Raw genomic sequence first — 14,217 nt, 5'->3', positions numbered from 1 at the left:
GAGAAGAAGAGAGAGGGAAGGGAGGGGGAAACCCACTTTAATGCTGCATACTTTTCTAGCTGATGTGACCCAATGTGGTGGCTCACATTGTCACATCTCAGCCCTGGCGGAATAATAAATAGAATAGAATTAATAAGAAAAACAAGGTAATGAAAGTTTAACGTTGAGAAAACAGTGACATGTTCTGTGCATCTCCTTAGCAGAGAAGTGGATGCAGCTTCCAGACCTGACACGGTAAGAACATGGACGCAGGGGACGGTGTGGTTTCCTTGGCTCCATTTTCTGAACTGAGGGCGGCTGAGGTGTGTGCTGCTCCTTCGGGGGAAGCGGGACAAGGGACAAAGGGGAGAAGGAGGTGGGTCAGAGGGGCCCAAAAAGGAGCTGAGCACAGAGTACCCTCCCACAAGCAGAGGGAGAAGGACCCAGACCTGAGAAGTGGTGGCACCCCACGAGGAAAAGGAGCAGGAATTTTCCCAGCTTGAAGGAGAGACATGCAATGAACAGCCCTCAGGAAGGGGCAGCGAGGGGCAGGAGGAGAGCTGGGGCTGCAAAATACCTGTTCTGGTATCCAGCTCCTCTGAGCAACATCTCTGAAGTTAGAAGCAGCTGCATCCATGCAGTAGCAATGCAGAGGACTCTGAGCTAAGCCTGCAGTCTCTCTTCCCAAGTCCCAGTGCCTTCGGATGCCGCTGGCTTTTCTAGTCTTTCACTCCCCAGGCTGCCATGCAGCACTGGGATCTTTTCAGGTGGGAAGGATGCTGCCAGGAGGGACAGTGGCTGCTTCCTACTTAGTGAGGTTTTGTTAAATGAAAGCCAAATACGGCTCCACATCCTCCCACAAAATGACAAGGAGATGTCTTCATAGGAACATGCTCTCACCATCATGCTACCAGATCCTTTTCTGCAGTTACTGGTACCCAGGCACCAGAGAGGGGAGGAAGAGAAGACTTCCAGCTTTAAGGCATTAGGAGCTTGGGCACATTGGAGGGGAATTCCTGCATGCACAGACTTGCAAGGGGATGGACAGCATGCCCTCACCTGCAGTGCCTGGGGAAAGAATGCAAGTGCAGAGAGAGGGGCTGCAAACTCACCTGGCACTACCACTAGAAGATGGCTTTATGCTTACAGGAAGGTGTAAGGAGAGCACCATGGCATTGCACAGCCTCAGGCACCAGGACGGGCTCGCAAGATCAGGCAACATATTCCGTGCTCCCTCCTGCCACACCTATGTGGAAGATTCATAGCCCTTGACACGGGGGTGCATCCCTGCTGCCTACTCCATCCTTCCTTCCACTGTCTGCTATGGGGAGGTACTGAATTTCAGAAAATGGAGCCATTTGAAGATCACACCGGTCACAGTCTGAGACAAGATGGAGAGAACTCAAAAAGAAACAAGTGGGATCAACATGCAGACAGATCTAGGTAGGGATGACTCTTCTGAGGAGGGGCTGACATGTAACCTTCTGGAGAGGGGAGGCAGGTGGGGAGAGGTGAGGAGAAATGGGGAGACATCCGCCGGACAAGATCCAGCCAGCAAACAGCATCAACAGCAACAAACAACGGCAGGTGGGATGCAAACACTGAGTTGTCATGGAAACAGAACAAGACAATTAATTCAAACCGAAGCTAATCACAAAGAAATAAAACCAAACTAAAAGAGGAAAAAAAAAGAGAAAAAAAAAGAACAAACCAGAATTTAATAACTGAAAATCATCATTTGATGTACGGCGGAGTGCTGAGAATCGGAGTCTGAAAGGGGGCAGGCTGCTGTCTGTGTATTTTTGGCAGGGAAAGGAAGAGCCACTCACAAAACACAAGCTCAGGAGCCCAGCCATGAGCCCACCTCCTCTGCACATCCACGTGGGAAGCACCCAGGGCTTTAGGTCAGCTCCGTGGGCTCTGGGGCAGCCTCGCTGCTCGGCTGCTTTAATAGCATTTGTCACACTTAACTAATGGGAAGCGGCCAGGACACCTGGTGCCAGCTGAAGACACCACGCGACTGTGAAAAGGGAGAATTTGGATTAGGGTTATTGGCAGATGAATGCAAGAACAAAAGAGCCAGTAGCATTCCTGTTGTGCATCCTGGTTCCAAAAAAGCTACACACTCCTGTGTGCACAAATATACAAACATCCACACATCAGCCTGGGATGTGAAAGCAATTCCAATGGTAGCTGAGGCTGGAGATCTCAGCGGGTCCCTAGGTACATCCCTGCCAGGGCTCAGGGCTGTGACAACAGCATTCACTGTAACAGGAAATACTTGTAGGGCTCGTCTCTGGACACTGGGAACCATGTTACTGTTTGATTTAATTGCCACACCACTCTGATGTGACTGCTGACACGAGATTTCTCAAGCTGAGAATCTCTGGGTCAGCGTTTGGGTCAGAGCTTAGGAGGAGAGTGGTGATGGGAAGAAAGCCTGAAGTGCAGTGAGAGACAGAATCGAGAACAATTTCAACTCTGTCTCCAGCTGGGTTTCATGCATAGCAGCTGAAAAAGTCATTTCTTCCATCTGAAAATGCAGAGAAATGAATCTTTCTATTTTGTCATCCAGCATACTCAAAGGACTGGAAAGCTAAGAGGAAGAACTGCCCTCTCTGGAATGGAAAAGTTGTGATGGGGCACTCAGGCTCCACTCTGTAGACCACTTCCCACACACTCCAGAAGTTTATCACACACCTGATCTCCCTTCCTTCCTCGGGCTGAGCTCCCCCTGTACACCTCAGACAGAAATATCCCATTTCTGGAGCAGGGCAGCTCTATGCTCTTCCAGAAATTTAGCCTGTTTTTCCACTAGTACTCATTTACTGCCTTACAGGAGCGCCAAGTGACAGTGCAAAGATGGCAGTGGTCACCAACACCTCCACGTGCTTCTCTTCTCTCCCATCCGATGCTGAGGGTGCAGCCAGACCAAGGCCTCCAACTCCTACTGCTCTCAAAGAGCGCCTCAGCCCTGAGTTTCAGAGATGTTTGGTTTCCATGACAGCTTTGTCAAGTCTATTTTACAAAGCCAACCTTACATGCATACATCTGTGCATGCTCCATGTGCGTGTGCAACATCTCCTGACAGACACACACAAGCAGACACACACAAACACACATTTTCAATGGCCAAAAAACTCTCAGGTGCTTTTTTCAAACAAGGATACAGCTCACTGCTGACACAACCAGACATCACAACTGGAGCTGGACACTTGTGAGTCAAATCAAACAGTGCAGAGAAACCATTTCTGAGGCACAGAAAGATTTCTTAAGCTCAGTTTGTTATGAGTTTTTATGTTGTTGGATATTTCACACAGGCAAACGTGCCCCCCAAATGCTCGAGAGGTTTCAGTACAAACTGAACAGATCCAATTCCTTTCACACCCTTTAAAGCCAATTGGTTTTGTTGCTGCTCATTGATACAGAGAGGTTAACCCGGTTTGTGTTCTGTGAGTGGCATTTTTGGTGCATTATTCTTTCCCACAAAAAAGTACCGATCAACATCACTCAAGTTTCCCCCCACCGTCCTGTTAAGAAGAGCTGGGGTCCCCAAGTGAGAGACGTTTTGGAAAGGACAGGTTTACAGACCTGATTGGAAGAGACACTGGGAGATCCAGGGTTGACTTTTGCAACACCAGAATCCGTCCTTACAATGCGTTCCCAGGACGCTGCTAGTGAAAGAAACCTGAGGACCACCAACCCGTGCTGGGGACACCCACCGGCTCCACTTGTTAAGCCCTTTTCAGATCAGCTCAAGGAGAAAAATGTTGGAGGAGGAGTGAGGTGGGGAAAGGAGAACGTACTACACCAGATCCCACCGCTTCAAACCCCGATTCACATTAAAAACCAACTAAAAGATAAACATACTTTATATCTTAAAGGAGAAATTAATTGAAAAAAGAAAGTGAAGTGAGTGGTTGAAAGCACCAAACAAAACCAAATGGTATTAAACATTTTGACACTCAGCAAGCTGCTGCTCCAAATGAGGTGAGAAGGCGGACATTATTGGCCATTTTGGTGAGACAGGAGTCATTCCGTCTTGCTCCAAAATGAGGAGGGGTAGGGGAAAGGGTGCCAAAATAATGTGCAGCCTCTACGTTATTAGTGAAGCTTAGATTACACCTGTCCTCCCCTCCCAAAAGGTGGTGTGTCCCTGCCCTGGGCTGTGCTGCAGCCGCCCTTCCTCTCCCTCTCCCATTCCAATTCCAAAATAACGGTGCCGCTTGGGTTTGGATTTCCGACCTCCGTCCCTCCAGAGGACGAGATATTTCCCTCCTTGCGCCCACCTTCTTCCTAAGTTCCTTCATGGTAAATACAAATAAATAAGTAAACAGGCAGATAAATAAAGAATGAGACCAAAGCTTGGAATTGGTCTGGAGGAAATCCATCACCTTCCCAATCGTTGTTACTTCTCCACTTAACAAAACCCATTATTTGAGTGACAGGCTGGTGGACTCTCTGCTCTTTTGCAATTCTTTCCTTCTTTTTTCCTTTTTTCTTTGTTCTGTCTGTTTTTACAGGATTGAATATAAAACAATTAGAACCCAATTGTTTTTCAAGAAGATCTGTAAAACTAAACAGAGGCTTTGCTATTTCATTTGCGTTACTTTAATTTGACAAGGTGTAATCTAATTTTTTTCCCCTAAAACAAAGAGAACAGCGATGCAAAAGGTGTAAGAGACACAGGCAGGCAGAGATTTCGAGATCAGTACAGCACAGTGTTCCTGCAAAGTGCCCTCTATAGAGGTATACGTAGATACACACAGATATTCAGATATCGTTTTGATTTGTTTTTTGGGGGTGGCTTTTTGTATCCGTTTCCTGATACCCTTGAGAAATCCTTCTGCAGAAACACAGCAGATTTGTTGCTTTGCTTTGGTTTGGTTTGGAACTACAGTTTCAGAGCTGAGGACACCCCAACACAGACAGGGTGCTCCCCCACCCGTGGAAGTGCCAACTTGGAACAGACCCAAATCGTCACCAAACGATCCCTGTCTGAACTCCAGTGCCTGGAAACCGGCGCTGCAGGGGATGCTGTATGAATGGTGGCTCTGCCTCCCTCCTTTCCATTAAGGAACTGACTAATGCAAAGCTACAAAGGTATTCCAATTCCTATGTTTTAAGATATCAATGATTGTATTGACCTCATCGACATGTGTGAAATCTATAGTGCAAATGAAATTATTTCCTTCTAACCTCTAAAAGCTACTGAGAATTGAACAGCTTAGCAGCTGCTCCACTTGTTTACAGAGGGATGGGCTGAGGAACCAGCAGCTCTGCTTTAATGGCCAAATCATAGGAACTGAACTTGACCCAGGAGTGGGCTAAGGGCTACTTTACTCCTTAAATTAGTCATGTTGTACTATATTTTGAAGCTGCATTTCCTGAGGTCCTACACATGCTATTTCTGCGTCTTCTACGGTTTCTATTTTAATTGAGTTGAACTAGTTTTGCTAAGATGTGTTTACCCCAGGCCCCTCAGCCTTTGAATGAGTTGAGGTTTTCCAGAGGGCCCTGAAAAAGACTGGGAATGTTCTCAGCAGGAACCTGGCTGCAGAACTCCTGGGTGCACCAGCACCTGCAGCAGAGGCACAGCCCAAGCACTGTGCTGCTTTAAATGCCTGTTGAACCATTTAAACAACTCAGTGCTTGAAAAGAACACAGCAAACAGAATCTTGAGAATCTTTTCTTGAGGGGAAAAGGGATTATCCTTCCAGCACCACAACTGCTGCCTTTTGTAACTCCCAACGGTCACCGCTGTGTGAAACAGGGCAACGTTTTGAGCTCTGTAAATCCCACCTCGGCCGTGTCCGCCAGCAGCTCTGCACAGCAGCACTGCTCTGCACTGCTCCTTCCTCCGTCTGTCTGCAGCGAGGGAGAGCATGCAGAGACGGCCACTGCACACTGAGCCAAGCAGCTGCACATCTGCATCAAAGCACAGATGGAAGAGCTTAAAGCTCTCAGAGTGAGACGGGGGCTACAACTGCTCCATTTCAAGGGAGCACAACAGCCATGGCCACGGACCTTGGGCAAGCATGGCCTGGGCTTGGAGAAAAATACTGCTGGGTTCTGAGCCTGGCTTCACCCATCAGAGAGCACTGAGCATCTCAGCCCTTCTGGACACAGCTCAAAGCCTGTTACAACACCAAAAAGGTTTGTGGTGCCCCCGCTGAAAGAAGACCACCGAGCTCTGCCTGCCCTACTGCTGTGCAGCAGGCTCCAAAGCCCAACAGCAAGAAAGACACTCCTTGTTACACAGGCCTTCCCATCAGTCCTTCCCTGCAGTCACTAGGGGCCAAAGTCTGAGCGCATTTCTGTCCCTAGGGATACAGAGAAGCTCCTCCTTTTGAAAGCCAGAAGAGCTGTGCAGCTCCCATAAAAACCAGCATCCCCATCTTTAGAAGTGCTGATGTGCCCACAGAGCTGTGCCCTCCTCCGCAGTGCCTGCAGGTGAGATCTGGGCAGCTGGCTTGCACAGAACCTTCCCAATGCCTGAGCTGCTGGCACAACTCTCTCCCACTTCCAGTCTGCCTCTGCAGCTCTCCACAAAGCTGCTTCTGTGTGTGGAGCTTGGAAATGTCCTGCTAGTGGACTCTGTTATTTCAGACTGAGACACGATCTGATCCGTAATGGCACACAATGCAAACCCTTGGCCAATACCTTCAGGGCAATGCCCCTCACTCCCATCACAACTGCTTGGAGTGGGTTTCGAGTCTCTGTTTCCTCGCCCAGTGTCATTCCAGCCTACGGTGACTGCATTCAGTGTAGCTTTAGTTTATTGCTGTTGATGTTATTATTGCTTTTATCAGCTCTTAAGGAAGAATTTAATCTTACGACCTTCTCAGACCGCAAGTGATTCCAGCAGCAGCAGCAGTGCGGTCAGGGCACGTTAGAGACATTTCATAAAAGCTAAACAGATACCAAAATAAACGGTGTATCAATCCCTTTTTAATTGCATCTAAATCCTGAAACTCAAACTCCTATTCATGAAGGAAATCCCGTGATTAGTGGTGATTAACACCTTTTAGTCCCAGGCAGGAGGGAGGTGGGATGGGAACACCTTATTTCAAATACTGTTCCTTCTCTCTGGCTCTTTTTAAATAGAGCATGCCTTTTTTTTTTCTTTTTTCTTTTTTCTTTAAACAGAACTCTGGGGCTGGGAGATGTCTTTTGGCTGTTGTTGGCATCACACAAAGTAAGAAGAGCCACAGCTGGCTGCTCTAACAGACATGATTGACAGTGCAGCATTTCGGAGAGGTACCCTGGTGCCTACGGGGGAGGGGGAGAGACTTGAAGGAGGGGGGGGAATACCAGAACTGAGGGTCCAAGCACTGAAATCTCAGTATTTTAAGAAAAAGAGAAAGAAAGACAGAGAGAAAGTGAGAGACAGAGAAAGAGAGAGACAGGTACTGTGTCAATACTGCACTGGATTTCTCAAAAATCACACAGCTTTAATACCTGTACACTAGGAAAGCCACTCCTTTGGTAGATTATTGAGTAGTGAGGACTGATGGGTGGAGGGAAACGCATAAACAGGGACGGAAGGGCATTCAGTTCTGCACAGGGCAAAAGCACCAAGCACCAGAGGTACAACTAACACACTGCAGAAACCCACCTGTTTACTATCCCATGTGGCTCACCCACTCAGGGTGCACACATGGGAGGCAACAGAAGCTTAATGGGGATAAACAGGGAGATGAGAAGAGGGAAAAGAGGCATTTTCAGCTCGGATGTAACTTGTCAGATTTCTTATTGCCGTTTACAATAGGAATGCAGCTGCCAGATGTGCCCCTGCAGCATCTTTCGTGTCTACTGCCGCCGCATTTCTCTTTCCACTCTCCCTTCCGAAGGAGGGCCTGATCCGGACGCGGCATTTCTGAGCTCGCTGTGCCGGCTGCTTTCCGAGGGCCAATGGTGGGGAATGAGGGGGGCCCCCGGGGGCAGGCAGGGCCGTAGATCCGCGGGCAGGGACGGAGCGCGGTCCTTCGAGCTCTGCACAGCGGGGACGGGCGCTGCTCTGCGCGGGGAGCAGCCACCCCAGAACCCTGCCCTCGCTCCTGCCTTCCCACCATCTTTCCCGCTTCCCAGGTCCCTCCCTCCCCTCACGACAAAGGCTCGTCCCCAACAGCAGTGCTTCCACGGACAGGCGTTAGAGCTGTGTGACCCCTTCCTGCTGAGGACTGGGGGTTCGGTTACCACTGGGGGGGCAGGAACACTGGCTTCTCACAATGCGTTTGGAATCAACTACAGCACAGCATAACCAACCAGAACTGAAAGGGAAACCAAGAGAAAGCAAAAAACCCAACGGAACGAACGATTTAGAAAGTAACTGTAAATCCACTTCAAATCAATCAGAATCGTAGGAAAGGAAAAAAAAAAAAAAGACAAACCAAACAAAAAGAAATACATATTTATATACAGAAAAAAATAATTCGTAATTAATTTAAAAAGTGGCATGCAAAGAAGATTGTTACATTCTCCTATCATGCATCAGGCCCAATGTCCAAACGGCAAGGTAACCATGACGACAAGAAGTGCAAGAACTCAGCAACATTACCAAAGGATGCATAGAGGCCCACAATGCAACTCAACTCATCTCCGCGAGACCCGGGAACAGCGGGTCTCGCTCATCTTAAAGATTTCTCACTTTTTTATCTTTTTTTTTTTTTTTCCATTTTTATTTTTTTAATTTTCATTTTTTTTATTTTCTCTTAAGAATGTAAAAATGTGGGTAAAGAAAGTAAAAAAGAAAAAAACCACACCAACCTTCTCGTAGCTCTGAGGGATGTTAAGGGGGTTTGATGCGGAACACAATGACATGAGGAGAAGAGAAAAATAGGGGAAACACAGAGAGAGTAAAAAAAGGCCTTCTCAAGGCTGTCAGCTGCAAATTGATCGTTGCTTTTTTTTTTCTTGTTTTTTTTTTTTTTTCTCTTAACCAAAATAAAAAGAAAGGAAAAAAAAATGAAGATAGTAACGACCCTCCTTCCTCGCCTTCCTGCCTTCCCCCTCCCGTCCAGCCAGGCTGCAGCAGCGAGCTCTGCAGGGTCGGCCCACGAGCAGTCCTGGCTCCGGATCCCCAGAGCTCCTGGCAGGGGGAGCGGGGCCGGAGTGGGGGTCCCGCACAGCACCAGCCCCGGCCGCAGCCCCGCTGCCCCCACAACCCCCAGCCCCAACCCGGCTCTGAGTAAGGAAAGGGAAATCATTAGAAGGAGAAAAGGAAACCCAAAGCGAAACATTTCCTTGCAGTGTTCAAACTTACAACTCCTATCCCAGGTGCTCTACAGAGACAAGCGTGTTACGGGAGAAACAAGGCAATTGGAAACGCGGGAGCGTTCGAGACTCTTTTAAAACAAAAAAACGGGAAGAAAAAGGCGCGTGAACGTCCCCTCCCGCCAAAGCATAATCCACTGCAGACTCTGTTACCTTTCCACGACATAACGGACAAGAAACAAGGAATTAAACAGCATGAGAAGCTCCCGACGACGGCCGAGCCGCCTGCACCCCGGACACGGCCACGTCTGCGGGCGGGCTCCGAGGGCCGAAGGTGGAGGCAATTTGTGAAGAAAAGAATAAGGAAAAATCCCCACCTTTGGTTTCATTCCCTTTGTTGGTTTGTTTGTATTAAAAAAAGAACCCCAAACATTTCAGCTGTTCTGCCCTGGATTAGCACCAGAGCCAGACTGCCCCACATTAGTATCAGGCATTGCCCTGAAGGAGCATCAGATTTGCATCCCAAAAAGCAGCATCTCAGGGCCTGAGTGACAGGGCAAATTTCAAAATGCAATTTTCCAGCTGGCCACAAAAGGCTATTTAAAAATGTAGCTTGGAAACGTTAAATTATTAAAAGCCTTCTCTCCATGTGCATGTGATTTAGTGAGCGTGAGACACGAGCGAGAGAGAGACAGCGAGAGAGCAGAGCGCACGCGGCCGCGGGGCTGCAGAGGAACGTGGGGGGTGGGAGGTGCTTCCTCTGCCGATGGGATGGAAATGGGAACACTTTGCTGGGATGGAATTTTGCTTTTTTTTTTCCTTCCCAATGGTATTTTTCAGTCCTTTTTTTCTTTTTTTTAAGTGAGAAGGACCAGTCCTGCTCTCTCATTACCAAAAGGGTTTTGCTCTGGAAAGATATTAAACCAAAGCCACACACAAAATGTTACAGGTGAGAGAGATTGAAACAGGACAACAAAGAAAGCAGAAAGGCAACTGCCTCCTGGGTGGGAGCACATCAAGGGGGCACTCGGCAGGAGCCAGCCCCCCATCATCTGTTCCCAGTGTGATATGGGCAAAGGGATCTGTCACTGATGGCAGAGATCTGCTGGCCCCCTCCGCTCCCTGCACAGCTTTGCCCATGGCAGCACTCGTGCCCAAGGAATCAGTGACAAAGTGTTGCTGGCAAAGGGAAAACCAGCTGGAACATATGCAAGGAGCGGGGATGCCCCCTCCTGCTGCAACCTGGGAAGGTGCTGGGAAGAAAGGGTCAGGTGGGGGGGGGGCTGAGAAGGTCCTCCCCTCCTCTCACAGCTACAGCAGCAGACCTGATATCTTCCCACTGCCAGACAGCGGGGATTCTTGGTGAGGAAAGGGGATTATGGCCTCTGCAGCCGAAGCTGGGCGCTCCCCCCTGGGCTGACGCTGGCTGATTCTTGGGTCCACTGGTCTGGATCGCACTTGGCTTCACTTGGCTGACACAGCCTCGTACCGCTGCTCTGCAGCTCTGGGTGCTGGCTGGAGCCCCCAGCAGCAGGGAGGAAGTCAGGGCACACCAGGGCCCCCCCCATGAGCTCAGCAGTGCACTGCAGAGATCGGAGCAGCAGCAGCACAGCTTTCCCTGTGCTCAGCACCGGAGCAAAGCAGAGCGCTGGGGACAAAGGACGGCCTGGGGGGGCGGTATCGGCAGAGCTGCGGGGCGACGCGCTCCCTACCTCTCACGTAAAGGTTTGCGGGTGAGGAGTAGCGCACTCCTGCGCTGTTGCTGGCGACGCATTCGTACTTCCCCTGGTCCGTTTCCTCGCTGCTTTCAATCTGCAGGCCACCTGGCAGGAGAGAGGGAGACCGCAGCACAGACAGTCATCACCACTTTGTTTTCAGAGGGAGCAGGAGTGTCAGTGTCTCGCGTTCTCGGGGACGGGAGAGGAACAGCCCTGCCCTGATCAGCTCCTGCCCGAGCTCAGCACCACGGATGGACACAGCCAGCACGAAGGGGAAACCTAGCACCCGCCTCTGGATGAAGTGTCACCGTGCTGAACTAATCAGCACCGACTGCTGTGACTTCTGCAGTGCAGACATTCTGCACCAGAACTCATGAAATCAGCTTCAGTAATCCGTCTGACTGCAATCCCCAGAAACCCATGGGACGCCAGCCAGCGTCCCCCTGCTCCGTGAGGCAGGCCGCAGGGACGTCACCGCTGCCCAGCATCCCTGCAGCACTCTCAGCAATGCTGGCTCGGTTCTGTGCCTCAATTTGAGGTCCTGAGGAATCCCACAGGGGATAAAAGTGTGAAAATCACATTACTGCTAACGCGTATTTTCCAATTGCGTGTTTGGTCTCCGCTGACTGGACCAGAAGGGTCACATTTTTTTCTTAAACCTGCGAGCTATTGGAGCTGAGAGGGACACGGGGGGAGCCCGTACTGAACGCCCCTGTAAGCAGACATGCATGTGTATGCAGCATGTAACTACATGGAAGAAAATTGCCTCGTTTACCCCAAAGAGCTTCACTCCTGCAAAACTTCAGTTAAAATACATACAACATAAATAATTCATCGGGCTATCAAATGTTTTATGTATCAGGAGTCCATGATTATACTACAGAAGTGGACAGAGCTCACACGAGCTGAGACTCTGAACTCCCATCCCTGGAAAAAACAGTAATGGAAAAAACAATTCCAGATCTACTACTGATGATAAAATCTCAAGCTGGGTACAGCCCCTTCAGGAAGGAAAACCGAAGTGTTCACGCGGGGAGGACGCGGAGCTCATGTTCTGTGTGTGTGCATGGGTGCAGCAGGATGCTGTGTGGGAAGCTGTGAGTGCTTCTGGCAGCGATGGGGTGTGAAAGTGCAGCTCCCACCCGGATCCACTGTGTCTGGTAGCTCCCAAAGGCAGGACAGAGAAGTAAAAAAAAACCCAACAACACACAAAAAAAACCCAAAGCACTGAATCGAACTGAAGTCAGTTCAAAAGAACCTGAGGGTATTTCAGTATGAGAGGAGAGAGAACCCAAACGCCGAAGCTTCACACTGAAACATCAGCTGAGCATTTTTCACACTGAACTGAAGCTCGAGCATCATCTGCTGTATGAAACTTCCACTGCGGTGGAGAGCTGCTCAGGGAACGTCCCCAGAAATTTCTGCTTGTTTGGACAAATCTGGGGTAACTTCAGCTGGTCCCGGGCAAACCTTGTGCACTGCTCACGAGTACAGCCTGCCTGAGTGCACACGATGGGGGACAGAGCACAGTGCAGAGCAGGAGCAGCACCCCAACAGGGATGAGGACATCCTGACCACCACAGTTCTGCTGGTGAATGCGATGGTGGAAATTACACTGCAGACAGTTGCCAGGAGCCAGGAGTCAATAGAGATGATGTGTGAAAAAATAAATACCTCACCTACAGCACTTGCTACTGCTTTTACCAACAGAGAATTGCGGACTTTTAAATTTGCCGGTGTAGATAAAGCTAAAGCAAGGTCCCAATGGTGTGTGCACACTGTTCCTGCTGACTTTCATTGACAGTTTGAGCTCTTTTGGGCTGCATTAAAGACAGTGCAGAAGCTACTTACCATGGGTATCACTCCCAGAAAAACCTGAGGGTAAGAGAGTGGGAGAGGAGAGGGGAAGATGGCCCTGAAGCCAAGGAGATGGAAAGTGCTGAAGATCTAACTGAGCAAAGGACTGGAAAACTTTCACCACAATCAATGGCTCAGGAGCACTCTGCACCGATTAAGAGAGGCCCTAACTATTTACCAAGCTTTGATAGGATTTACTGACCAAGAAAAACTTCAGTCCTTTGCAGTCCTGGAGAGATTAGCTCTTAAAACTCTGCCATAAATCTGAGGCAGCACAGCCTGAGACGTTATTAGAATAACAGTACCGGTATCACCGAGTGCACCCAGCAAACAGAAACAGACATTAGAACCATATATAAAATAAAGACAGGTATCAAAAAGAAATAAATATCCAGAGGTGAAGCAGGACAAGAGAACATAACACAACAACAAGAATCTGGATTGAGTACAGGTCAATGAAACAGGAACTGAGTGGAGAGAAGTGTTTGGAGAGTGGGTGAGTGAGTGGCGGGGGGGGTCTTACCTCGGATCGGTGTACCTTCTGCAAAGAAAACAAAGAAAAGAAGTGAAAAGACTGCAAAACCCCAAACACCTGGATTGCCTGTGGGAAAAGGACCTGAGTCAAGGAAGACAGTTCCCAGTAGGAAACTTCCTGTACTATCTCATCTTAAATTAGAGGGACAGACTGAAGAGGGTTCGGGTACTCAAGGTGGGGATGCCCTTATTAAAGCAGTCCAATTCAGCTGGCTGTTTACAGAGCCTCCGTGGCACTTATCTTGAAAACTCTTTGAGACTGGCTCCATTTTGCTGGCAAGAATGGAAATAAAGTCTTCAAGCTCTCAGTTAACATTACTGCTTGTTATTTGCAGAACATGTGATGAACCTGCACATCTTCATCACTCTCGGGGAAAGGGGGCAGCATTATGCTGGCGTTAGCCAAGTCAGGGAAAGGACATCCAGGTACCCTGCATCGCATTTAGAGTTGCAGGTTTGATCCCAGCTCTGCCAGCGAATTCCCAGTTCCAAACTTAAGCTTTTGGCACAGATGTGCGAGGAATTCAATGCGTGTCCTTATCAGGACCTTCAGTTATCCTTCAGTGGCTCAGCACACAGATTGAAGCCAGATGCTCCGTTAAATAAAGTTGTGCTACTGCACAAGTGCAAGGGGTACTCGTGCCACTGTTCTAGAAGCATCGCTAACACCAGTGTGGGAGAGGGTATTTTTGGAGAGAAGAGCCCTGCTCTGCTTGCCTGCTGACTGCATCCCTTGGGTTATTTGTATTCAAACCCCCTCCAGTTGTCTCTAGTGCCTGACATGAGTGCTCTGCCTAGGCAGGTCTCACACATGAGAGGAGGTGGCTTCGTGGCTGTGAACCCCACCACAGCCCAGGTGGCAGCAAAATCACTGAACCCCCATTTGACCTCTGGAGGTTGAAACCATCTTCCT

At 49.1% G+C, this 14,217-nt stretch overlaps 1 protein-coding gene across 2 annotated transcripts in view; it reads right to left on the bottom strand.

The window, feature by feature from the left end:
- Positions 1–14,217, bottom strand: part of PTPRS (protein tyrosine phosphatase receptor type S) — a 119,936-nt gene that overhangs the window by 44,964 nt on the left and 60,755 nt on the right. Inside the window, exons 6-7 of one of the 2 annotated variants that reach the window (XM_065748640.1) lie at positions 13,294–13,311; positions 10,908–11,018 (exon numbers count right to left, since the gene is read on the bottom strand). In XM_065748640.1, the coding sequence (XP_065604712.1) occupies positions 10,908–11,018; positions 13,294–13,311 (129 nt within the window). The remainder of the gene's footprint in view (positions 1–10,907; positions 11,019–13,293; positions 13,312–14,217) is intronic. The other variant, XM_065748641.1, reaches the window with a different exon arrangement.

The sequence above is a fragment of the Cyrtonyx montezumae genome, unplaced genomic scaffold (assembly GCF_038088225.1).
Source record: "Cyrtonyx montezumae isolate F1298 unplaced genomic scaffold, pur_monq_1.0 scaffold_51, whole genome shotgun sequence".
Classification (NCBI taxonomy): Eukaryota; Metazoa; Chordata; class Aves; order Galliformes; family Odontophoridae; genus Cyrtonyx; species Cyrtonyx montezumae.
The sequence above is the reverse complement of the archived record's forward strand: the minus strand, read 5'-3'. Positions and strand labels throughout refer to the sequence as shown.